The 25,084-nt window shown below is 36.2% G+C and overlaps 4 protein-coding genes across 5 annotated transcripts in view; all 4 read right to left on the bottom strand.

Moving 5' to 3' along the window:
• Window positions 1–307: 307 nt before the first annotated feature.
• On the bottom strand, window positions 308–1,961 carry LOC590697 (dynein light chain 1, cytoplasmic). The gene is made up of 2 exons (XM_011676285.2): window positions 1,876–1,961; window positions 308–1,428 (listed from the first exon to the last, which is right to left on the bottom strand). The coding sequence occupies exon 2, from the start codon at window positions 1,426–1,428 to the stop codon at window positions 1,111–1,113; it is 318 nt and encodes a 105-aa protein (XP_011674587.1). The 5' UTR covers window positions 1,876–1,961; the 3' UTR covers window positions 308–1,110.
• Window positions 1,962–5,751: 3,790 nt separating this feature from the next.
• Window positions 5,752–7,323, bottom strand: LOC590683 (dynein light chain 1, cytoplasmic). Its single transcript, XM_003726054.3, has 2 exons — window positions 7,219–7,323; window positions 5,752–6,803 (listed from the first exon to the last, which is right to left on the bottom strand). The coding sequence occupies exon 2, from the start codon at window positions 6,801–6,803 to the stop codon at window positions 6,486–6,488; it is 318 nt and encodes a 105-aa protein (XP_003726102.1). The 5' UTR covers window positions 7,219–7,323; the 3' UTR covers window positions 5,752–6,485.
• Window positions 7,324–11,656: 4,333 nt separating this feature from the next.
• LOC100890986 (dynein light chain 1, cytoplasmic-like) lies at window positions 11,657–13,148 on the bottom strand. Its single transcript, XM_011676286.2, has 2 exons — window positions 12,862–13,148; window positions 11,657–12,446 (listed from the first exon to the last, which is right to left on the bottom strand). The coding sequence occupies exons 1-2, from the start codon at window positions 12,973–12,975 to the stop codon at window positions 12,129–12,131; spliced, it is 432 nt and encodes a 143-aa protein (XP_011674588.2). The 5' UTR covers window positions 12,976–13,148; the 3' UTR covers window positions 11,657–12,128.
• A 1,543-nt stretch (window positions 13,149–14,691) lies between these two features.
• The window catches only part of vasa (protein), a 33,342-nt gene continuing 22,949 nt past the window's right edge, over window positions 14,692–25,084 (bottom strand). The window contains exons 12-17 of one of the 2 annotated variants that reach the window (XM_011676279.2): window positions 24,486–24,770; window positions 23,340–23,652; window positions 22,364–22,463; window positions 21,008–21,278; window positions 20,118–20,222; window positions 14,692–19,168 (exon numbers count right to left, since the gene is read on the bottom strand). In XM_011676279.2, the coding sequence (XP_011674581.2) occupies window positions 19,034–19,168; window positions 20,118–20,222; window positions 21,008–21,278; window positions 22,364–22,463; window positions 23,340–23,652; window positions 24,486–24,770 (1,209 nt within the window). In that variant the 3' untranslated portion in view covers window positions 14,692–19,033. 2 annotated transcript variants of the gene reach the window in all.

Here is a 25,084-nt window from a genome sequence, read left to right as displayed (position 1 = left end):
GAAACAACTAATCTGTCAACGTGTTGAATATATATGATAGAGAAGACGTGAATACTTCATGCAAGCACAAATCAATTACGTAACCTATATTAACAAGATATTTTAACATGTCAACTTAAAAGTGATTATGTTCATTACATTCATGAAACGGTGTTGATGAGGATATTAATAGTAATAATAGCGTCGACAGTAATAATAAGAATAAGTTAATAATTAGAATAAGAAAAATCATTATAATGATGATATTAATGAAGCTAATAGTAATAATGATAATAATGATAATAATAAGGAGAATAAGAAGAATAATAATGACAATAAAAATAATAATAACAATAATAATGATAGATATTGTGATAATTATAGTACATGTAATAGCTATTATAATACGTCAAACTCATCGATTCACCATTATATTCATCTTAAGTGTAGACTCACTCATCATGGCCGTGAACATATCTACTTTACAGATGTGGTTACTAATTATGTAGACCTTCGATAGAACTATTTCGACGATATCTTTTTGAAATATGTATATATTTGTGAATTTCCTCTTCTGCACTGCTTTAGGAAAAATAAATAAAAGAGCACCATGAGATATACTTCTTTAAATAATTATTAAACTTCTATGCCGGATCATACAGCCTCAACAATATATATATTTAGCTATTATAATGATCTAGTACAATATAACGAATGAAAAAAGTGCTTGAAGACTAAAGGAGATCGTATAACACCGCCATCAGATTACTATTATTAACTCTGGAGTTAAAAGGAAACATATTACTTTTACATTCCGAAGAGAAAAAAGTATTAAATCTTTGGTAATGTCGTCTTTTTGGACAATGGTTCGAAAAATTTGATAGAAATGACTGAAAGTTAGTACTGAAAAACGATTTACAGCTATAATGACTAGTTTGATCTAACCATCACTGGGTCGATTCTGAATTGGTCTGCAACTGAAGCTCCGATGACCGTGTGCCGACATTAAGAACCATGTTGACATCGATGTCGCATTGGACGTTGAACTTCCCGATGATTCTCAGCTCTATCTACATTTCGATGATAATAAGGAGTCTGTAAAACGTAGTCTTGAAGATCAGGGTTTGATTTCTATCCAGATTTGAAGAGCAGAAACGCTTTTTGGCCGATGTAGAAATAGATGAAGTGCTTAGACTCGTGCGTCACGTAGCTGCCGAAGTTGCGGCCGACGATGCAATGCCAAGTCGGTTCATGTTCCTCGTCGAACCTCTTCTTGATGGCAGCGGCGACGTCCTTCTCGACGGTACTCTTTGTCATGGCGTCCTGGGCTGCCTGAATGGCATCTTCCTGCAAGTCTTCTGCCATGTCGACGTTCTTGACGACGACTTCATCCTGTTTCTTGCTGCCTTCGGACATGAAGGAAGTGCCACCACGACCACTGCGACTCATCTGGAAAGTGGAAAAACAAGGAAAGGGTTAAAACTACACAACATGAATCATAACGATGTGAAATATTTTGGGATATATTATTATGAAAGTTTTAAAGGGAGCATAATCAGTAATTCATTTTCGAAAACATTGCCGTTTTTTAAAAATTTATTTTATTGTAACCATAGGTTTAGGTTGGAGTACAATTCTCGATATAATCTACAAAAAAGGGGAAAAAGACTTAGCACGCAGCGTCACTTATCACGTTTATGTTACGAAAACGACATCTCGTCTAAATGTGTTTGTGATCGTGTTGGAGAAATCCACAACTGTGCAGATTTTTTTTTATTCCAACACAAAAATCAAAAGCCCTTTGTTGCAACATAACAAAACAAACTTTCTATCTTTAAAGTAAGTACATGTATATAATTACAAACTAAAAGTAATAAAGAATGAAGTCTAACTTACGATGAATATAGAGTTGTTAATGATCCACGAGATGTAGCACGAGACAATCGTGAGCTGCGGCTCTTAGCAGACGTTGTATTGACGAGTAAAGGGCAGAGAATGATCTGCGAATGCATCCATCTGTCTCTTTTATGTCATAGAGCAAGACCTCACCACACTCACAACCAAACACACACACACACGCGCGCGCGCACACACACACACACACGTACATGCACACCCACACACGCACATAAACAAAGTGAAAATATTCGGCTGTGGTCACCCAGTCACTCAAACATCCTTTCAGTGTTTCGTTTCTCTTGGCTCTCAGTCAAGGACTAAAAAGAAGATAAATTATTTTGTGTATTTTCTGGACTTACATAGGTGTCAATATTGCAATGTTTACGTTGTTACTAATGAATAAGAATATAATGAATACTGACAAAATGTTAAAACGTCATTCTATTAAGTATTCATATACCCGAGGCTTTTAATTTAAAAAAATTAATATCATCATGGTAGTGTAAAGTCTATAAATTTTCAATTAATATAATCGGGTTTATGCCTTTGTATAAGTCTAAGAAATCTAAAATTCACACAAAGCTTTTAAAAATCATCACCACTGATTTGAGTGTGGGGCCATAACATTCATATACACAATTATAACATAAATTATTCATACAATTGATAACCCGCACATTTAAAACAAAGCATCAGTGAATAGACTAAAGAATTCGCCATTTGCTCGTAGCTTTTAACAAAACATCATCATCGTTATAAATGTAGAGTCTATAAAATGTACTCTCAACCGTAGCTTTTAACGAACCGTCAATGAATCGTCTATGAAAGGTACCTGTCATTCGTAGCTTGTAACACGATGTAATGAATAAAGAACCTTGATATCCTGACAATGCTGACGCGAAAGGCTGGTTTGTTTTAACACCATTTGCATTTCGGTATTTCAGTAGACTCGGTAGCTTATAACGTATTCTGGTGGTGGGCGTTAACTAACACATGTGTATCGTGAGAATTTTTTTCCCACTCCAAAATTGAATTTTCTGAAAAATTCAAGAAGACCAAAAGTACGATACACAGAATACAGAAATAATGACTTGGAGCAAATAAGTCATTTTAATTTAGCTATGTTTCACAATTTAGAACGGATATCATTATAATTTAACTTAATGAACTTTCTGCATAAACTCATTTAAAAGTTGTTATAGCAAATGTAGAAAAATAAATGATTTAATAACATGAAAAACTTATGTCCTTCCCTTTTCCCTTTTGTCTTTCTCTTTTTTTTTTATTTCTTCTACTAAGTCTTTTAATATCTAGGACGTTGCGAATGAATTAGGGGGTTTCTAAAAAAACTCTAGCGACATCTTACATTAAAAAGAGAAATCAGTTTTGATTTTAAAGCTATGTCATTTAATACATCACTCTTGCAGGATGAATCATAAGTTAAATTGATACGAAATTGAAAGAAATTGACTTTATTATTCTCAAATATTTGATTCTAACACCTTTTGGGATTTTCTTTAATGTCAAATGAGATCAATATCATGACGCAATCTTCTTGATCTCTCAAAGACAACAAAATTCTTAGAACAAATTTGGTTGAAAAGTTTAACAAAGCTTGAATCGGATTACGCTGAAAATTTAAATGAATCTTTATTAAATAAAATAAAATCATTTAGGAAAGATTTAGATATTTTATTTAAAAAAAAAATTATGGTGCTTTTATAGGATCCAGATCAAATTGGATTAAAAATACACGTTATTTTTTTAATTTAGAAAAAAATAAATCATAGTTTAAAAATCATTACAAAAATATACGATGAAAATTGACAAATTAAACAGCCTAATAAAGATATCCTTTAAAAAAGCTAAAGAGTAAAAATGAAAATATGTATACTTCCAATAACCCTTAAACAGCTAAATTTGTACAAATTTTACCTAAAGACTGTCAGAATGTTGAATTGTCATTAAACTCTGAAGAAAAGTGTGAAAGTTTGTTTACGCTTAAAAATATGATAAATAATAAAAGACGTGGGCCCCGTCGCATACAACTTTTACCATTGATGGTAACTTTGCCATCAATGGCAACTACCATGGTAACAGGGATCCAAGGCCAATCAAAATCAAGGTTTCCATGGTAGTTACCATTGATGGCAAAGTTACCACCAATCGTAAATTTTGTGCAACGGGGCCCAGGTATTGATTGGTTTACTTGTGAGTTGTATAAATAATATTTTAAAGATTTGGGCGTCTTATTATTACAAACTTTTAATTATTCATTGCATAGGGGTAGAATGCCTCTTGATCAAAGAAGAACCATAATAAATCTAATTCCAAAGAAAAATCAAGACCCCTTTGGAGACCCATATCTGTTTTAAAAACTGATTATAAATTAATAGCTTAATGCTGAGCACATAGGCTCAGAAATGTATCATCCGAAATTTTAAGTTGAGACCTTGGGGTGTTTCACAAAACGTGTCATTAGTGACAAATAATAGATGTTGTTATAAGCTACTGAAATCCTTGCTTCTGATTAGTTATCAGCAGATATGTCACTGATATTTGTCATTGAAAAAAGACTTTTTGAAACGGGTCCCAGACTGGGTTAATAAAAGATTGTTATATTGGAGAAAATATTCGTTCGCCTTTAGATATGATTGATTATACACATTTTGTATCTATCAATTTATTAACCGATCAACCAATAAATTAACCATTCAACCAACCAATCACCCAATGAACTAGTCAAACTAATCAACCCAAAGCAACCAGCCAACCACCCAATCAATTAAACCGATCAATCAATAAACTAATCATTCAACCAACAAATCAACCGACTAACCAACCAACCAGCCAAGCATCCTATCAATCAATCTATCAATCTATCACCAACTAACATATCAATTTATCAATCTATCAACAAATCAACCAATCAATCAACCAACAACTAACCAACCAACAAGCCAATCGGTCTATCAATCAATCAATCAATCAATCAATCTTACAATCTATCACCAAATAATCAATTAAATGTATCAATCTATCAATCAATCAACCCCAACTAATCAATCAATTTATCAATCGAACAATCTATCACCAACTAGTCAATCAATCTATCAATCAATCAATCAACTGATCAACTAACCAACCACCCAACCAATCAACCAATCAATCAATCTAGCAGTATATCAATCAATCAACCAACTAACCAACTAACCAACTAACCCTACCAATCAACCAATCAACCAATCAACCAATTAACCAATCAATCAACGAATCAACCAAAACAGAAAAAAATCTTTCACCCAATCAACCAACTAACCAACCAACCAACCAACCAACCAACCAACCAATCAACCAACTAACTAATACCAACAAAAAAGGGACCAACCTACCAATAAATCAGCCTACAAATCAATAAGCCAACAAGTCAACCAATCAATCAATCAACCAATCATTCAATCAACCAACAAACAAACCAATCAATCAGACGGCCATTAAAATCATTCACTCCATTGACTAATTCTCAGCCATCAACTAATCAGATTATCTGTTATTCAATATACAGGTATAACTCGGTTATTTAAGTATGAAAACATTTTCATTTTAATAAGGTATATTAGGTTAACTTGACAATTGCATCAACTAATCAGTCAAAGTGTTAAACAGACATGATAGAGAAGACGTAAATACTTCATGCTAGCACAAACCAACTACGTAACATTATTAATAAGATAATTTAACAGTTTGACTTCAAAGTTAGTTATGTTCATTCATTCATGAAACGGAGATGATGATGATGATTTTTTTTTATATTAATCGCATTAATAATAATAATAATAATAATAATAATAATAATAATAATGATAATAATAGTACATAATAGCTATTATAATTATATGTAAAAGTCATCAATACACCATCATATTCATCTTAAATTTATTGGACTCACTCATCATGACAATGAACATATTTACTTTACAGATAGGGTTACTGATTATGTAAACATTCTATCAAATTATTTCCACGATAATTTTTAGATACATATATTTGAGAATTTCCTTTTTTCACTCTTTCAAGAATCATTTTTAAGAGCACCATGATATATATTTCTTTAAATAAATGTTTAAACTTCTATGCCAGATCATAGAGCATCAACAAGCCATTTTGCTGTGATGGTCTAGTAAATGATACGTAAAAGATGGAAAGTGCCTAAAGACTAAAGGGAAATGTATGACACCGCAATCAAATAACCATTATTTATAAACTCCTCCAGAGTAAAACAAATCATATCTTACTTTTACACAACGGAGAAAGTGTTATGTCTCCTTTTGAGGCAACGGTTCGAAAACTTTGAATATAAATGACTGAAGATTAGTACTGGAAAATGATTTACAGTTGTATCGACTATAGTTTGATCTAACCATCACTAGGGTCGATTCTGACTTCGACTGCAACTGAAATTTGATGACCGTGTGCCGACATTAAGAACCATGTTGACATCGATGTCGCATTGGACGTTGAACTTCCCGATGACTCTCAGCTCTATCTAAATTTCGATGATAGTTAGGAGTTTCTAGAACGTAGTCTTGGAGATCAGGGTTTGATTTCTATCCAGACTTGAAGAGCAGAAACGCTTTTTGGCCGATGTAGAAATAGATGAAGTGCTTAGACTCGTGCGTCACGTAGCTGCCATAGTTGCGGCCGACGATGCAATGCCAAGTCGGTTCATGTTCCTCGTCGAACCTCTTCTTGATGGCAGCGGCGACGTCCTTCTCGACGGTACTCTTTGTCATGGCGTCCTGGGCTGCCTGTATGGCATCTTCCTGCAAGTCTTCGGCCATGTCGACGTTCTTGACGACGACTTCATCCTGTTTCTTGCTGCCTTCGGACATGAAGGAAGTGCCACCTCGACCACTGCGACTCATCTGGGAAGTGGAGAAACAAGGAAATGGTTAAAACTTTTAAATATGAATCATAATTGAGATATATGAAAGTTTTAAAGGGAGCGCAATCAGTAATTCATTTTCGAAAAAATTGTTGGTTTGTTTTATTTTTTTTTATTGTAACTATAGGTTTAGGTTGGAGTACAATTGTAGATATAATCATTACTATAATATATTGCTTTTAGAATTGCAACCTAAGTAGAGAAAAAAAAGGGGGAAAAGTAGTTAGCATGTCATTCATCAGGTTTATGTTACGAAAATGACATCTCGTCTAAAAAAAATTAGATCTTCTTTGAGAAAAGCCCTTTGTTGAAACAAATAATGCATAAATTCTATCTTTAAAGTAGGTTAAATGTACATATAAGCTAAAAGTAATGAAGAATGAAGTCTAACTTACGATGAATATAAAGTTGTTGATGATCCAAAAGATGGAGCAAGAAACAATTGTTAGCGACTCTTAGCAGACGTTGTCCTGACGAGTAAAGGGCAGAGAATGAGCTGCGAATGCATCCATCTGTCTCTTTTATGTTACAGAGCAAGACCTCACCAGACCACAACCAAACACACACACACGTACACACACGCGCGCGCACACACACCCACGTACACAACCACCCACACACGCACATAAACAAAGTGAAAATATTCGGCTGTGGTCACCCAGTCACCCAAACATTCTTTCAGTGTTTCGTTTCTCTTGGCTCTCAGTCAAGGACTAAAAAGAAGATAAATTATTGTGTGTGTTTTCTGGGCTTACATAGGTGCCAATATGGCAATGTTTGCTTTGTTACTAATAAATACGAATAGTTTTTGGAGGACGACACTACCCCGGACTGCTATCCCCGGTTTAATATCACTCAATAACTGCCACTAGGACAATTATCCCAAGACATGCACTCCTTAGAATTACCTGTGGTGCCCATATGCAATTACCTGGTTATTAAGTTTGGGAGTAATGGTCCAAGGGGTAATTGTCCACAAAAGTGGTTATCACATGGGTTAGTTTAACGGGAGTTTTCCGGGGAATATAATCGAGAGGAATAATTGTCCTATATAATATCGAACAGGAACGTATGGCAGGAAATCCTGGTCCTTATTATATCTCTTTATCTTTCACACAGCCATTTTGCAAGTAAACTGAAGTAATTACAATTGTTTTTTTTTATTTGCAACTTAATTTAATTCCGATAATGATGCTGAAAAGATGTTTGGTAGTGGTGCTTGTTATCACAATCTCGCATCAGAGGCCCGTTTCTCAAAGCCTTTTTCAAAGACAAATGACACAACTTGGTGACAATCTGCTGATAACCAATCAGAAGCAAGGATTTCAGTAGCTTATAACAAAAACTGTTATTTGTCACTGATGAACATTTTTGTCAAACGCCCCCAGATCTTATGCTGCACCTTCTCTTCCTCAGCCCCTTACCATCAACCTGCCTCCTTACCCTCACTGATAATTTTAAGTGTTTATTACCCGAGGCTTTCAACAAACAATTTTTCATATCATTGAAAATCTATGAATCCAGCTCAATTCATCTGTATTCTTTGACAAAATATCGGGTTTATGAGTGTATAAGTCTAAGAAATCTACAATTCACACGAAGCTTTAAAAAAATCATCACCACTGATTTTGAGTTTGGGCCCATAAAATTCATATACACAATTATAACATATATTATATACAATTGATAACCCGCACGTTTAAAACAAAGCATCCGAGAATAGACTAAAGAATTCGTCATTCGCTCGTAGCTTTTAACAAAACATCACCATCGATATAAATGTAGAATCTATAACATATTTACTCTAACAGTAGCTTTTAACGAACCATCAATGAATCTTTTATGAAAAGTGCTGTCATTCGTAGCTTGTAACGTGGTACCTTGATATCTTTACAATGCTGACGCGAAAGGCAGGTTTATTTTAACACCATTTCTACCATCAATAGCATTTCGGTTTCTCAGTCGACTCGGTAGCTTATAACGTACTATGTGAGATGGTCGTTAACCAATACAGGTATATCGTGAGAATACTATTTTTTACTACAAAATTTAGTTTCCGGAAAAATTCAAGAAGACCAAATTTACGATACACAAAATAATAAATAACGACTTGGAGCAAATAAGTCATTTCCATTTAATTTTGTTTCATAAGTAATAACGGATATCATTATCATTTTAACTGAATGGACTTTCTGCATTAAGATCATTTATAAGTTGTTACAGCAAATGTAGAAAAATAAATTACTTAATATTTAATAACATGAGAAACTTATATCCTTCCCTTTTCTCTTTCTCTTATTTTATTCTGTTTGTCTTCTTCTTCGTCTTTTAATATCTAGGACGTTGCAGGTGAATAATTAGGGGGTTTCGACAAACTCTAGTGAGATCTTACATTTAAAAGAGAAATCTGTTTTTATTTTAAAGCTCTGTCATTTAATACATCACTCTTGCAGGATAAAACATAATTTGAATTGAAACGAAATTGTACAAAAGAAATTGACTATATTATTCTCAAATATCGATCCTAACATCTTTTGGAATCTTCTAAAATGTCAAATGAGATCAATATCAAGACGAAATCTTATTGATCTACCAGAGACAACAAAATTGTTAGAAAACATTCGGTTGAAAAGTTAAGCAAAGTTGAAACAGATTACGCTGAAATTTTAAATGAATCTTTATTAAATAAAATAAAATCATGTAGGAAAGATTTAGATATTTTATATAAAAAGAAATTTGATGGCGCTTTCATAGGATCCAGAAATTTATATGTCAGTTTTGATATTCCTATAATTAGTATCATTATTATTGTTGTATTTTCTTTGTATCCTCGAATGCATTTATATATTGTTTATGTTGTGTGTATATGTCACTCCCCAATGGAGGACGAATTTCTGTATTTCTTCTAATCAGACAATAAATTATCTTAAATCTGAAATGAAATTGGATTGAATATGGCGAAAAAATACACGTTATTTTTTTAAATTTAGAATTAATTATAAAAATATACGATGAAAATTCACAAATTAAAGAGCCTAATAAAGATTCCCTAAAAACAGCTAAAGAGTATAATAAAAAAAATGTATACTTCCAATAACCCCATAACAGCTAATTTTTTACAAATTTTACCTTAAGACTGTCAGAATGTTGAACTGTCATTAAACTAAAGAAAAGTGTGAAAGTTTGTTAACATTGAACTAATGTTTGAATATGCTTAAAACTATGAAAAAAATAAACACCTGGTATCGATGGGCTTACTTGTGAATTTCATAATTTTCTTTCTTTTTAAGATTTGGGTTTCTTGTTGTTTAAAACTTGTAATTATTAATTTCATTGGGATAGAATGTCTCTTGATCAAAGAAGCACCGTAATAAATCTAATTCCAAAGAAAAAATACACTTTATTTTTGAAAAAGTTGGAGACCCTTAGGGCTATCTGTTTTGAATACTGATTATAAAGTAATAGCTAAATGCTTAGCACATGCAATCTCAGCTCAGAAATATATCATTCGAATTATAAATTGAGACCAGACTGGGATTATGAAAGATTGTTATATTGAAGAAAATATTCGTTTGCTTTAATATATGATTGATTATACCCATGCTTTATCAATCCAATTATTAACCGATCAACCAATAAATCAACCAATCAACCAACCAATCAATTAACCAACCAATTACTCAGTCTACCAATCTAACTAATCAACCCAAACCAACCAGCCAACCACCCAATTCATTAAACCGGACAACACATCAACTAATCAATCAACCAAGAAATCATGCTACCAATCAATCAATATATCACCAACTAACCAATCAATTTATCGATCTATCAATCAATCAACAACTAACCAACAAACCAACCACCCAATCGATCAACAAATCAACCAATCAACCAACAAATCAACTAACTAACCAATCAACCCCCCAATCATGCCTTCAAATTTCAATCAATCAATCTATCACCAACTAACCAATCAATTTATCAATCTATCAATCAATCAACCAACTAACCAATAAATCAGCCCACAAATCAATCAACCAATCATTCATTCAATCAATCAACCAACCAATCAATCAATCAGGCAGTCATTAAAATCATTCACTCTATTGACTATTTCTCAGCCATCAACTAATCACATAATCATTCTGTAATTGAATATACAGGTATTTATTAACTCCGTTATTAAAGTATGAAAACACTCTCATTTTAATCAGGTATGTAAAGTTAACTTGACAATTGCATCAACTAATCAGTCATAGACATGATAGAAAAGACGTAAATATTTCATCCTAGCACAAATCAATTACGTAACATATTAATAAGATAATTTGACAGTTCAACTTTAAATTGATTATGTTCATACATACATGAAACTGAGATGATGGCATTAATAATAATAATAATAATAATAACAATAGTGATAGGTATTGTTTTAATTATAGTTTATAATAGCTATTATGATAATACGTAAAACTCATCTATTCACCATCATATTCATCTTATATGTAGACTCACTCATCATGACCATGAACATAATTATCTACTTTACATATTGGGTTACTGATTATTTAAACCTTTGATAGAATTATTTCAACGAAAATGTTTTATACATATATTTGTGAATTTCCTTTTTCACTCTATAAAGAATTATGTTTAAGAGCACCATGAGATATACTTCTTTTAATAAATGTTTAAACTTCTATGTCAGATCATACAGCATCAACAATCTATTTTGCTATAATAATGATCTAGTAATAATAATAATAATAATATTTAATTTTTATATAGCGCTTTTCTAAGCGCTTTACAAATATACTATTACCCCGGTCATTGGATTCAGTGCTTGCCCGCACACGCACAATATAACAAATTGAAAGTGCTTAAAGACTAAAGGAGACCGTATGACACCGTCATCAAATTAACATTAGGGCCTATTTATAAACTTCTCCAGAAATAAAAAGAAACATATTACTTTTACATTCCGAAAGAAAAAAAAGGTATCAACTCTTTGCAACGTCGTCTTTTGCACAATGGTTTGCAAGCTTTAAATAGAAATGACTGAAAATTTGTACTGGAAAATGATTTACAGTTTTGTTTTACTAGTTTGATCTAACCATCACTAGGGTCGATTCTGCCTTAGAATGTAACTGAAGCTCGATGACCGTGTACCGACATTAAGAACCATGTTGACATCGATGTCGCTATATGGACGTTGAAACTCCACATGATTCTCAGACCTTTCTAAGTTTCGATGATAAATATGAGTTTGTAGAACGTAGTCTTGAAGATCAGGGTTTGATTTCTATCCAGACTTGAAGAGCAGAAACGCTTTTTGGCCGATGTAGAAATAGATGAAGTGCTTAGACTCGTGAGTCACGTAGCTGCCGAAATTGCGGCCGACGATGCAATGCCAAGTCGGTTGGTGTTCATCATCGAACTTCTTCTTGATGGCAGCGGCGACGTCCTTCTCGACTTTACTCTTTGTCATGGCGTCCTGGGCTGCTTGAATGGCCTCTTCTTGCAAGTCTTCTGCCATGTCGACGTTCTTCACGACGACCTCGTCTTGTTTCTTGTTACCTTCGGACATGAAGGAACTGCCACTTCGACCACTGCGACTCATCTGGGAAGTAGAAAAACAAGGAAATGGTTAAAACTTTAAAATAGGAATCATTTGGAATATATTACAGTTTTTAAAGGGAGCATTTAACCAGTAAAGGCTAATTAATTTTCGAAAACATTGCCGGTTTCTATTAATTTGTGACGATAGGTTTAATTTAGTTTGGAGAACAGTCTGTAATGACGTATCATGTATTTCCTTTCACGATTTAGCACTTCATCTATAAGGTTAAAATATTGCAAAAACGACATATCTTGTCTAAATGTACTAGCGGCCAATTTGGAGAAATCCACCTAGGAGCTCTTTATTCCGACACAATAATCAAAATCCCTTTGTTGCAACATAACAGTTCATAACTTCTATCTGTAAAATAAAAAAAATATCAACTAAACGAAATGAAGAATGAAGTCTAACTTACGATGAGTATAAAGTTGTTGACAATCCACGAGATGTTGTAAGAAATTAGTCGAGAGCGACTCTTAGCAGACCTTGTCCTTACGAGGAAAGGGCAGTGAATGAACATAAAATACATCCATCTGTCTCTATTATATCACAGAGCAAGATCTCACTGAACTTAACAAATTCACACCCCCAAAACCACAACAACAAAAAACACAAACAAGAAAACCCCCGATAAATGAAAATATTCGGCTGACACCAGTCATCCAAACATCCATTCATTGTTTCGGTTCTCGTTACTCTCAGTCAAATACAAATTTATATATATTTTGTGGGTTTCTGAAAATATTGACGATTGAGGAAGAGAGCGAGAGAGAAAGAGAGAGAGAGAGAGAGACTGTCTCACGATAAAAAAAATTTAGCAAGGCTTAAATAAAATTCGTGTTGGTGGTATTGGTGGAGATAGGGACTCTCACCCTGTCTATAGCTTTTAACAAAATACATGTATATCACCAATGACGAATGACAAGCACCTACAGTGTTGTAGCTTTTAACAAAATATATCACCAATGACAAATGACAAGAACCAACAGTATTGTAGCTTTTAACAAACCGTGTCCTTTTCAAGGCTCTCAACAGTAGCTTGTAACGTGATGGTGTTGAGTAAAGAACCTTGGTTTTCTGACAATTGTTTTTATTTTCACGCGAGGGATGACACTGGAAATATTTGTGAGAATAAAAGATATTTCGAATTTGTTTTGGTAGCATGGTCAGACTTTAGCTTGTACCTACTGTGAGATTGAATAGTGTCAAATAAAAAAAATATTTAATAAAAAACCTGTGAGAATGATATTGGCCTTTTAAAGAATTCCTTACCCTCTAAACGAAATGAAACCGAAACTACTTAAGTCAAACGAAATTGAAAGGGATGTAAGACCAAATATGTCCAGGGTTAAAAGAAAATTATAATGATATGCCCCGCCCCAACCCTCAGGTTACGAAGCATGATTCTATGGCCGAAGGCAATTTTATGAGTTTTGAAAAAAGCTCCTGTGATTATCTTTGATTGTATAAGTACTGAAAACCCGGTACAAAGATGATTATTTCATTTCTCTTCAATATTTCGGGGTGTATAACGCTGGGGTCCGCTCGCTATTTGTATTGACCGTTATTCGTAAGGACCGCTATTCATAATCGAAGAAGAGGGTCGCTGTTCATAATCGAAGACGAGGGACACTATTCATATTACAAAATCGGACCCTATTCATAATACGAGAAGAGGGTAGTTATTCATAATAGGAGAAGTATTATACGTATACGTATTACACGCATTTTGAATAGCGACCCTCATTTCGTATTATGTATAGGGGTCCTTATGAGCAGTGACCCCCAATGTAAATTATATATAGCGCCCCTTCTTAATGGTTATGGATAGCAACCCTCATTTCGTATTGTGAATAGCTGTTCTTATGAGTAATGACCCTCCATGTGAATTATAAATAGCGACCCTCAACTCACGTTGTGATGAACAGTCCTATGAATAGTGACCCCCCTTTGCATTTTAAGTTACACGTTAAGAATAGCAGTCCTTATGACTAGCAAGGTGACCCCTTTAACGCTTACGTGTCCGAACAAAATTATTCAGACCAACAATTCTACTTTTTTTCACAACCATGTCAATTAAAAACAAAAATAGCCTTCACAGCATTCTCTCCGTCTCTCTTCTTCTTCTCCTCCTCTTTCTCTCTCCCGCTCTCTCATTCCCTCGCCCTCCCTCTTTCACACTTCAAAGCCTGTTCAAATGGCATACATGTACTTACAATGGCATAGAAAATCATAATGCAATTTCTGTGATGCAAAATTTTATTTATTTTCTGTCAAAACTTTTGACAACTCAACACGTTTAAGAATAGAGAATATAAGGGGAAAATCGGGATAAAATCGGGGAAAATGGAATGGATAGGTGATCAACTAATACACACTAAGGTAAAGAATAAATGACTATCTCGTGAGCAGACTTTACTAGCAAACATCACTTTTCATTTCCTACCAAAATCATCCTTCTCCACGACCAATCTTAGGTAACCAGAGTGCTTCAACTTGAATGCACAACTTTCACGCATGTCCATTAAGGACGCATAATTCACACACGGTTCAGATGGAAAATCCATCACCACAGGATTCTAGTACTTCTTGCCCATCTATTTGAATTCTTCCATACCGTATTAACTGGAAGAATTTCCACCACTAAAACCTCTACCCCTCCATACCCACTTTCCATTGGTTAGACAAGGAGTATGAAGGAGTCCAAGGGTAAACACAGGACCGTCCGATGTATGCCGCCTTTTAATACTAATGCTTCCTCGTCACAGACCCGTCTTCTTGACAGGTCAAGTGACTGCTTCGTTTCATCTCAACCTTTAGCTCACCCTTCCGAAATGTAAACATACTTCCTGAGTGAAGTCATGCCTACCTGCCACACATCATCAGCCTGAGTGATCCTCCGACAAAGCGACTTTCAAGTCTGTCCATGATTAAATGGATGTGGGAAGGTTCAGGAAGACCAAGACAACAACCAAGGATGAACAACTCCCATCGGTAACAAAACACACTAGCCATTCTACGAAGATCCTGTTCTTTGAAAGGCATTATTTCCTGCAATATTCCCCAAATCAGAAGACATGCATCCAAGAATCATGTCATCTAGAGTTTAGAGAATGAACTGAAATTTCAGCACCCATCAGCGAAACCAAACTTAATGGAGCCATTCAACAAGGCCTACTATCGTGTATTCGATTTTTATTCGAAAAGCACATGCTGGACACATCTCGATACTCCTCTAAAATGTCAAAACACACTTCTTCTCTACAATCCCCTGCAGTGTTCCGATGTTGGGGCCGAGACCTTGAAAGGTTTAAGTGGAGATTGATCTAATGGATAACATGCACCTTCAACCAAGGGTCATGTTATACATCAAATCTTCCAAACCAAAGGCTACATTAAACAATGGTCTTCAATTCTGGGGCACACACCTATGTCATGCCTAATTAGTATGTTGAACTTTTGATTATAATTTGTTCAGTTGTTTTCAAATGACAGAGCAATCCATTCAGAATCACTGTATAAACAGCATTGCAAAAACTAAATGGAAACTCAAAGATCAATTTTAAGAACTCTATAAATATATTCCATTCGATTTAGAAAAGGTGGAGAATACCCTTCCCTTTTTCAAAGCCTTTCATTTTAGATGCTACCAAGGCAAAGAATTATTAAACCCCCAACTACCTGGAGAATGGAGATGCTGTCATTATAAAACATCCTTGAATCTCCTTTCTAAAAGATGTGAGGAGCAGACGCATACAAAATAAGTCTGTGCATAGTTTACATTAACTTTGTTTTTAAAAAATATATAAATTTGGCACTTGGTAAGGAAAACAACAAATGGAATGACTAATTTCAGCCTAAAATCCCATAAAGGCAAGTAATGTTAAAATAACAAGATAACACAACATTTTCTTTGGTAATGGCGAGGACCCTGTAAAAAGGAACAAATCCACAAGGTCCCAATTCTCTCTTGGCCTACCATGGTAAACAAACATTCAGTATCCACAAAACCCCTAAAGGGTAAGTGGAAGTACAAACAAAACAAAAACAATGTGAAAGAACAGGGACGGATTAATTGAAAGCCCGCATCTGGGGTGCAGACTGTCCCATAGATAAAGAGCCGAACTTCTTGGTCTACATTTAGAGACCAATCAAAATACCCCTTAACATAAGACAGGGTCCCAGGACTTAGCAATTGTACCGAGACTGCTGGATTCCCAACAAAAACCTTGCCGACGTGAAACTATTGCATAATGAATACTTTGGTTTGTTGTATATGTACAAAAAAAAAAATCAATGCTTGACACCCTGAGAAAATTACAAATACGGAATGAGTTGTACTTAAACTGTATCCATTATACGCCAAGAAAAGCTTTGCCAAGAATGGCATAATGGCCCTCGATTATCTCACAATTAAAGGAACATGAAAGCTCTCATGGTACCAACCATACTTCCAAGTAGTTGCTACTTGAACAAGTCTGTAACCAACCCAAACTAGAATCAAGTTGTGTTACTCACTTACACTCTAAGTAACAAAACTTTATTTCAGACTGGATTATGATGAATAAGAAGTCTTGGTGTCGACACAAACACGGCCTCCAAAAACAACTCTAACGATGCACGATCTTCCATAGACCTGTCCTATGGCTTACACAGGGCTCCAAATACAGCCGAAGAACCCGATATCAAACACACTCCCAGAAACCAAACCATTCCCGAGTGGAGAAGAGGACATTACTGATTCTGCTTAACACTATCAGCCGATGGCACACAAAGAGAAACACATTTGGCAAGGTACAATAAAGTCTTTGATGAACACACACACTGTAGATTCCAGAGGAACTAGCACTGAAGAAGACAAGGCTTTGGCATTTCTTGTTGCTCCAGTACGTTCGAGTAGAACTACTGGACACTGGGCAACCTAAGAAAGTATTTGATGTGCACCTCACATGAAGACATTTCCTGAGTGGCAGAAGGGCGTTAACTTGCAGACTTCAACAGAGTTAATGCCCTTCTAGCTCTCAGCACGACTATGTAGTAAACAGGTGCAGAGGCGTGACAAAGCTACTGTGTCCCTTCTTACACATCTAGGGAATGTGTCTTTGCAACATGTCACCCAAGTTCCTTCCTTGCCCCTTTCGAAATGAACAGGGGCTACACAGGAACTGCTTATTCCAAAGGTAGGAGAACATCACCAAGATGCTCTCCAACCAAGACATGTGAGGATACCCATTCTGGCTACCAAAGTAGCACTATCATACTTTCTAGGTTTGGACGGATTTGATGTTAATACTGTCGTGGTGTTTTGGGCGTTTTTTCTCTACCGCTTCCGCTTTTAGTCATCGCTTATTCCATCTTTCTTTTTCCACCCCTTTTTATCGGCCCGTATTCCGGCCATCTTGCATAACTTCTCTGCATAACATTCAAGGAAATTTTCCCTCCTTTGGTTCTATCCGTTTGTATAACTATCGCTGACGGATTGTCAGCTCAAAATACCACATAATGGCAACAAACAAACAACTTAACAATAAGAACATTAAAATAGAAACAGTATTGATTTGAACCTAGCTACGTATAAAAAAATAGTTGAACATGATTTAAAAGCATAAAAAGTAAATGGATAGGAAAAGATTATACTTGATGATATATGATTAAATCTATTCTAATGGAATTGTTAGAGTAGATCAAAGATGATACTTATCAAACAAATTATGAAACTAACCTCATGTCATGAAATAAAATGAATATGTAGGTCAGGAATGACTATCTAGGCTTACATTCTAGTAATCAGAAGAAAGATATAAAGTATGCATTATCGGATGTGGCATGCCTACTCTAAAGAGTTAAGAAATGCAATTAATACCGATCAGAGACAGCTTCTCTTTCTTTTTAGAACGTTTGTCTAAATATCAAGTAGATTCTACTTCTTACTACTGCAGTTGCTAGCAACGACTTTTGCCAATTTTAACGATTATGAAAGAAGAATTTTTTTTCTTCATTTTGTTCCATGCATTTATCTACTAAGATATGTCATTTTCTGCCAATCATAGCAGGTTAAATGCTTAAATCTGTACATTGTGTCTCATTCCAACCTACGCTTTTTTCAGACAACTGCTCTATAATGTTACAACATTAACCTCTTTTAAAACAAAAGCATCAAAGCTGGAATATTTCCTTTATCACTTCCAAAACAAGAGTGCTCACACAAAACAAAACTGCGGTGAACATGACAAAACTGTCAACAATGAAATGATAATCACTTAACTCGCAGTGCTGAGGCACTAATACATCATGAAAGCACAAACCATTTACAAGAAGGTTGATTCATGTATTCGTAATATATATAGAAAGGTCTGATGGAATATTCTTGAACAATATTCTCAACAAAAGCTCAACTCCTTCCTCTTTCTTCATACTTTGATTTCTCACTGCCGTCTTCCGCTGGAGATGTGCAAATGAATTTTTCTTCATTGATTCAAATGTTTATGGATCGATGTCCTTCTCAAAGACGAATCTCATTTGTGTTTCTTCTCCAGGAAAGTGCAGATATCATACGGGTGGAAGCTTGCTTTGATTGCAATGGCAACCTAATCCCATGATTCATCATCAGCAGCTCCTCCTCCGCCGCCGCCGCCGCCGCCACCGCCTCCTCCTCCAGATCCCCACTCGTCTCCACCACCACCGCCACTTCCTCCTCCCCTTCCTCCTCCTCGACCACCGAACTGAAGGCAAAGAGATGAAAATGAGATTACTATCATGTAAACACTGTGACTTACACAACATGGACACTTTGTGATTCTGTGACATCTCACAAACATCCATTAACATGTATCCATGAGTACAGATTTGAGCCGATGCAAATTTTAATTTCTTTCTTACCTATCAAAATCATTCCCACTACAGGATATTTTTCAAGGGCTTTGGATGATTGTACCCATTCTCTAGTTCAATATGTTTTTAGTGCCTGTCTGCTGTAGGTCACAGGGAAAATACCCCTCCTACGTTTCGGTGACAGAAGGATTCTTGCAAGTACGTAACACATGTTGACTTCAAACCTGGTGCGGGGACCCCAGAAAAAAGAAATACCTAGCGGCAATTTCTCCACGATATGGATTAGAATAATTGTCAATAAGAAGGTGTAACCTGCAAGAACAGGTTATGACTACATCCCTTCCCCTTTCTCCATCTTCCTCCTCCTTCTTTTCCCTCCCTTCCAGTCATGCAATGCAATTCCATTTTTGGGACAGGTATTGAAGTCTTCCTCCTTCTTCTCCTCCCCTCCTTGTCCTTCTCTTTCTCCTTGTCCTTCTCCCCTCTCCCTACCTCTTCTCCTCCCCCTCCTCGTCCATACTTCTTCTCCTCCCCTCCTCGTCCATACTTCTTCTCCCTATCTTCCAGTGGGGCAACACAATTCCATTCATTTTTAAACAGGTATGAAGAAAGGTCTAACAGGGACCCATTTCACAAAGCTTTTTTTCAAAAGCCCTGACTTTTTGCTTCTGGAAAAAATATTTTTAAATTCCCTGACCCGTACAAGCCTTGTTTCAATGACAAATCAGCTGATAACCAATCAGAAGCAAGGATTTCAGTAGCTTATAACAAAAACTGTCATTTGTCACCGGAGACAAGTTTTGTGAAATGGGGCCCAGAACTGCCGCAGGGCATACATACCTTCCTGGTGTCCCTGCCTCCAAAGCTTCCTCCAGCGTTGCCATGGTACGTTCCAATGGCCGAATCAGCAGCCTCCTCTAAGAACTCTGGTACTTCCTGCTGTGCCTACATCATCAATACAAACATTATACATCAATTACATGAACAATTCCATCAATCAATTTTGATTTACTTCCATTGAAATGTACAGTCAAACCTGCTTTAGTGACCACCTTTCTACAAAAACCGCATTTTTTGTTTCCATTGAAAATGGATTCTCATTGAAACATATACTAAAGTAACCCGTCTACAAAAACCACTTTTTGTGTTTTGTGTTTGACTGTATTTGGCATTGTTGAATACTGTTTAAAAAGTCAAGGTAGGATAATGTTTCTTTCCTCCCTATGAAGCATTTAGAAGGAAAGTCGCAAAACTCGGCTCATACAAAGTTCGTTATCACAGACATGAATGAAAAGAGAATAAAATGTGGCTTGTACTGTGTAGTATAGACATTATTAATAAACATGTAATATACTTGTAAGAACATATGTTCACCTGAGCTGTCTCCTTATGTGGAGTATAGCACTCAATCTCTCATATCAAATTTATTGATTTATGATGGAACATAAATATATGAAATAATTCTACATGTTGCGCTCTATTATATGAAGACCCAATGACTCTGATTATCTAAGCATATTAGTTTTATCCAAGTGTCTTCTTGAATGTGTACCAGTTATCAAAATATGATTTACTCTTGATCTGAGGGGTTTTACGTGGATATACTGCATTCAAGATAAGAGCTTTAAATAGTATTATCAAAAGAGACATGGCAGTTTGAATACACCCTCAGCATATTACTTAATAACGACTTGTTGAGTAGGTGATTGGTGTTCTTTAAAAAGACTTACATCAGCCAAGATTTTAATGAGAGCTCTCGCGATGTTAGCATCCTTTTCTGCATCATAGAAGCTAGTTGATCGTCCAAGGTTTCCAACACGTCCGGTACGCCCGATGCGATGCACGTACTCGTCGATGTCGCTTGGAAGGTCGTAGTTGACCACGTGCTTGACCCCTGGGATGTCCAGACCTCTGGCGGCTACAGACGTGGCAACGAGGATTGGTGCCTTGCCGGTCTTGAAGTCACGCAGGGCTTCTTCACGCTCCTGCTGCTGACGGTCACTGGTTGACAAAAAAATTTAAACAAATAAAAAGTTGTTCTTCTTAATTTGATCTCCTTCGGACTTGTGGTAAACTGCAAATTCTTGCAACATTAAATTAACAAATCTGTAAGAAAGATACTATGAAAAAGCAGAAGACCATTGACCCATGAAAAGCCAGAGCTCAAAACACTACTGGTGGGGAATTCAGATCGACCGAGACAAATGTAAGTACCTAATTTCTTTGGAGGACTGCTGAAATTTCCTGGGGTTTTTTCTTCCCAATTTTTATGATCCCCCCCCCCCCCAAAAAAAAAAAAAAAAAAATTCTGACCTTTCTCTGTCTGGCAAAAAAAGGTAAATAATTTTCGAGGATAGCTGGGAACCGTGCAAGAAGTCATAGAAGACTCTGTCATGTGGGGGAGAACCTAGCTCATGTCTCAAAACTTCGACCTGAATAGAAAACTGAGAATCCCTATTCAGTCTAAAGAAGAGATTTTTGATCTGCCTCTTTTAGATTGTCAGATGAAGAACAGTAGTCGGCTTCTCTGAATTCAAACAAAGAGGCTTGATTCTAACATCACCCATGTCAATTCCTTGTTAGTCCATTAATTGCAGCAGAAGAAACAAATATATCCACAAGAGAAATTATTGACCCTCTAAAAGTAAGCACTTAACTCCTTATATGCTTGGAGAAAACTGAATCTCTCTAGCCGTAACTGAGCAGATGAGATTAGTACAGAATTATGGAGAGCCAAATGTCACCTTCTTTATATCAAAAGATTACCATAATTCTGTACAAACTTGGTACTTAAATAGACTAATATCATGTCATCATGGAGAAAAAAAAAGTGCCTTCAACAAAACTTGAAGCTCATCTGTACTAGTTTACAGGAGGTATTAGACCCCACTGCAAGGTCACTGGACAGGTGGTTATCTCATCAAATCAGCTCTCAGTTAACATAAGAAAAAGATGATCATGGGGGACCAACAGGCACCGCTTAGGCATTGTTTGATATATAGAGGGAGCAAGTAGCTACAAGTAGTACAGTGGGTCTTTAAACCAATATTGAGATTGATGTAAACTTGAAGAAAGTGATGGTTTACCCATGGATGCTGGTGGTGGGGAATTCAGATTGACTGAGAAGAGAGGCCAAGAAATCAGCATTCCTCTTTGTCGAAACAAACACCAGAGTACGGTCATCATCTGAAAATGAAAAAGAATCAAAAGAAAGAAACAGAATGAACACTTGTACCACGAAAGCGATCAAGAAAAATGGTATCCAATACCTTTGGTCAGTTTCATTTGACCAATGAAAGCAAATATTTTGACATAACTATTACTTGAAAGCACGTCATTCATAGTCCCTCCCCCCCCCCCCCCCCCTCCTCCTAACATACACATAAATCAATCATAGTTTTCTTGTTTCTAAGCTAGATCTGGACACCTCGTCACCACTGTCCTCTTTCAACCAAACTATTTAAAATTGATTTCTCTTTATGACTTTTCATAGCTTTCTGATATTTTGAACTATAACTCCTTTTAGTAGAACAAGGAGACATTACGGCAAGGATCCCTCACTAGCCAGCATGTACAGTTCTGAAAGGCAATGATATCCATAGCTAGCCCTGTTTCATAAAACTTGTTATCAATGAAAAGTTTCAATAACTGTTATAAGCTACTGAAATGTGGGCCTCTGATTGGCTGGGAGCTACTATGTCATAGAATATTATCATTTTTTATTGACAACAGGTTTTATAAAACAGGGTCCTGATACATGACATCCCTTTGATGAATGGGCATCAATGTGAACTACAGGGATGCTAGTTATAGAATTGATCTGAGGGCCTGAAAATCACCTGGAATATTTGTATACAAAAAAGCCTAAACTATGGCCTGAAAACAAATTGCCAGGGCCTGAATTCAGGCCTTTGCCTGAAAATTGGCATCCCTGGAACAAGAGTCCTAACATGACACATCTTCTCAAGCCCCTGACACCCATCTAATCTTTCCCTCGTTTGAATTTGAATTTGTATCTTTGAACTTGTATCTTTTTGAACGCAGAAATAAAACCAAACAAACCTTTCTGATCCCTCAGGATCTCCATTAGCTTATCTCGCTTGTCGAACTGCCCGACCGAGAACACCCTCTGCTCGATGTCAGAGGCAGCTCCTCCTACCCTCCCTACCGTCAGGAAGAGATAGTCGTTGAGGTACTCCCCTGCCTTCTCCTGGACCTCGTTGGGGAAGGTCGCACTGAACATCAGGGTCTGACGATCACCCTTGGCAGGCATGTGAGGGTGCTCGATCAGTCTCTGGATATCAGGACCGAAACCCATGTCCAACATACGGTCGGCTTCGTCAAGGATCAGGAACTTCAGCTTGCCTAGGCCGATCTAGATTGGAGAAGAACACAGAGTTGAAGTCATGGTGGCTAACAGATAATGGAAATGTTTAATGAGGGTATCATGCATACAACGTAATTGCTCTATATTACAATTCATAATCTAAATAATAAGTAAATCCACATATTTTCTGATTTGCATTTAAACAGGGTTCCCAGCATTTCAAGAAAACAAAATTCCATATTTTCCCCTGCTGGGGATCAAATACAAGGATCCTAAAAATAGTGCTTTTACACTAAAAAGCCATGATGGTCAATTGTCTAGTGTATGTCCTGTTTGTACACAAGAAAAATATAAGTACTTAACTTTGTTTGACGACTGCTGCAATTTCCTGTTACTTTTTTTCTTCCTGATTTCAATGATTTGTTTTCCCCACGAAAAGGTCCCTGACCATTCTCAGGTGGCAAAGAAAGGTAAATAATTTCTAAATGATTTCAAGGATTTCCTGATTGCGAAGATAGCTGGGAACCCTGCAAGAAGTCCTAGTAGATTCTGTCATATGGGGGAGAATTTAGCTCATGTCTCAAAACTTCGACCTGAATAGAGAACTGAGAATCCCTATTCAGTCTAATGAAGAGATTTTTGATCTGCCTCTGTTAGATTGTCAGATGAAGAACAGTAATTGGCTTCTCTGAATTCAAACAAAGAGGCTTTGAAGGACTAATATCATGTCATCATGGAATTAACTTTGTTTTGTTTCATGATTAAATTCAATATAATTTTTACTTCAATTTGTTATGGAACTATAGTACTTTGTTCAGAATTAAGACCTGAACACCTGGTTCTATGAATCAGGAGATCCAAGTTAAGTCAGATTCACTTACATATCCTCTGGTTACGAAGTCATGCATACGTCCGGGCGTGGCCACCAGGATGGAGCATCCCTTCTGACACTCTCTCATCTGATGACTGACGCTGGTGCCTCCGTACACCACCACAGGTCGTATGGTGGTGCCGCGGCAGAACTTGCGTGCCTCGTTGTAGATCTGGATGGCCAGCTCGCGGGTTGGCGAGACAATGAGGGCCAGAGGTTCCTGGATCACGTTGAAGGTGCTGATGCAGCCTCCGTGGGTGATCATGTTGGTGATGATGGGTAGGAGGAATGCCGCCTGATCACAAATAAAAAAGAATGGTTTTAAACGTGTCATGAATAGTCACACAAATAAAACATGAGGTTTACAATAATAAGGCTCAAATCTGTTATACATGTACACAGAGCCATAAAATCGGGTTTTAGGATACCCATACTCTGGAAACGATTGCCCCATGGTTAATATTCAAAGCATTGCTTCTAATACAGTGTGGTCACTTAAAAACTCTATGTTAGGATTCTCCTACTGACAAAGGTATTCTCATGATCAAACATGTGCTCAGTTGCTTGCTTCCCTACAGCACTTGAGGTCAAATGACAACAAATTCCTCC

Source organism: Strongylocentrotus purpuratus, unplaced genomic scaffold (assembly GCF_000002235.5).
Source record: "Strongylocentrotus purpuratus isolate Spur 01 unplaced genomic scaffold, Spur_5.0 spur5_scaffold_3, whole genome shotgun sequence".
Lineage (NCBI taxonomy): Eukaryota > Metazoa > Echinodermata > Echinoidea > Camarodonta > Strongylocentrotidae > Strongylocentrotus > Strongylocentrotus purpuratus.
Note: the sequence above shows the minus strand (reverse complement) of the source record. Positions and strands in the feature narration are given on the sequence as shown.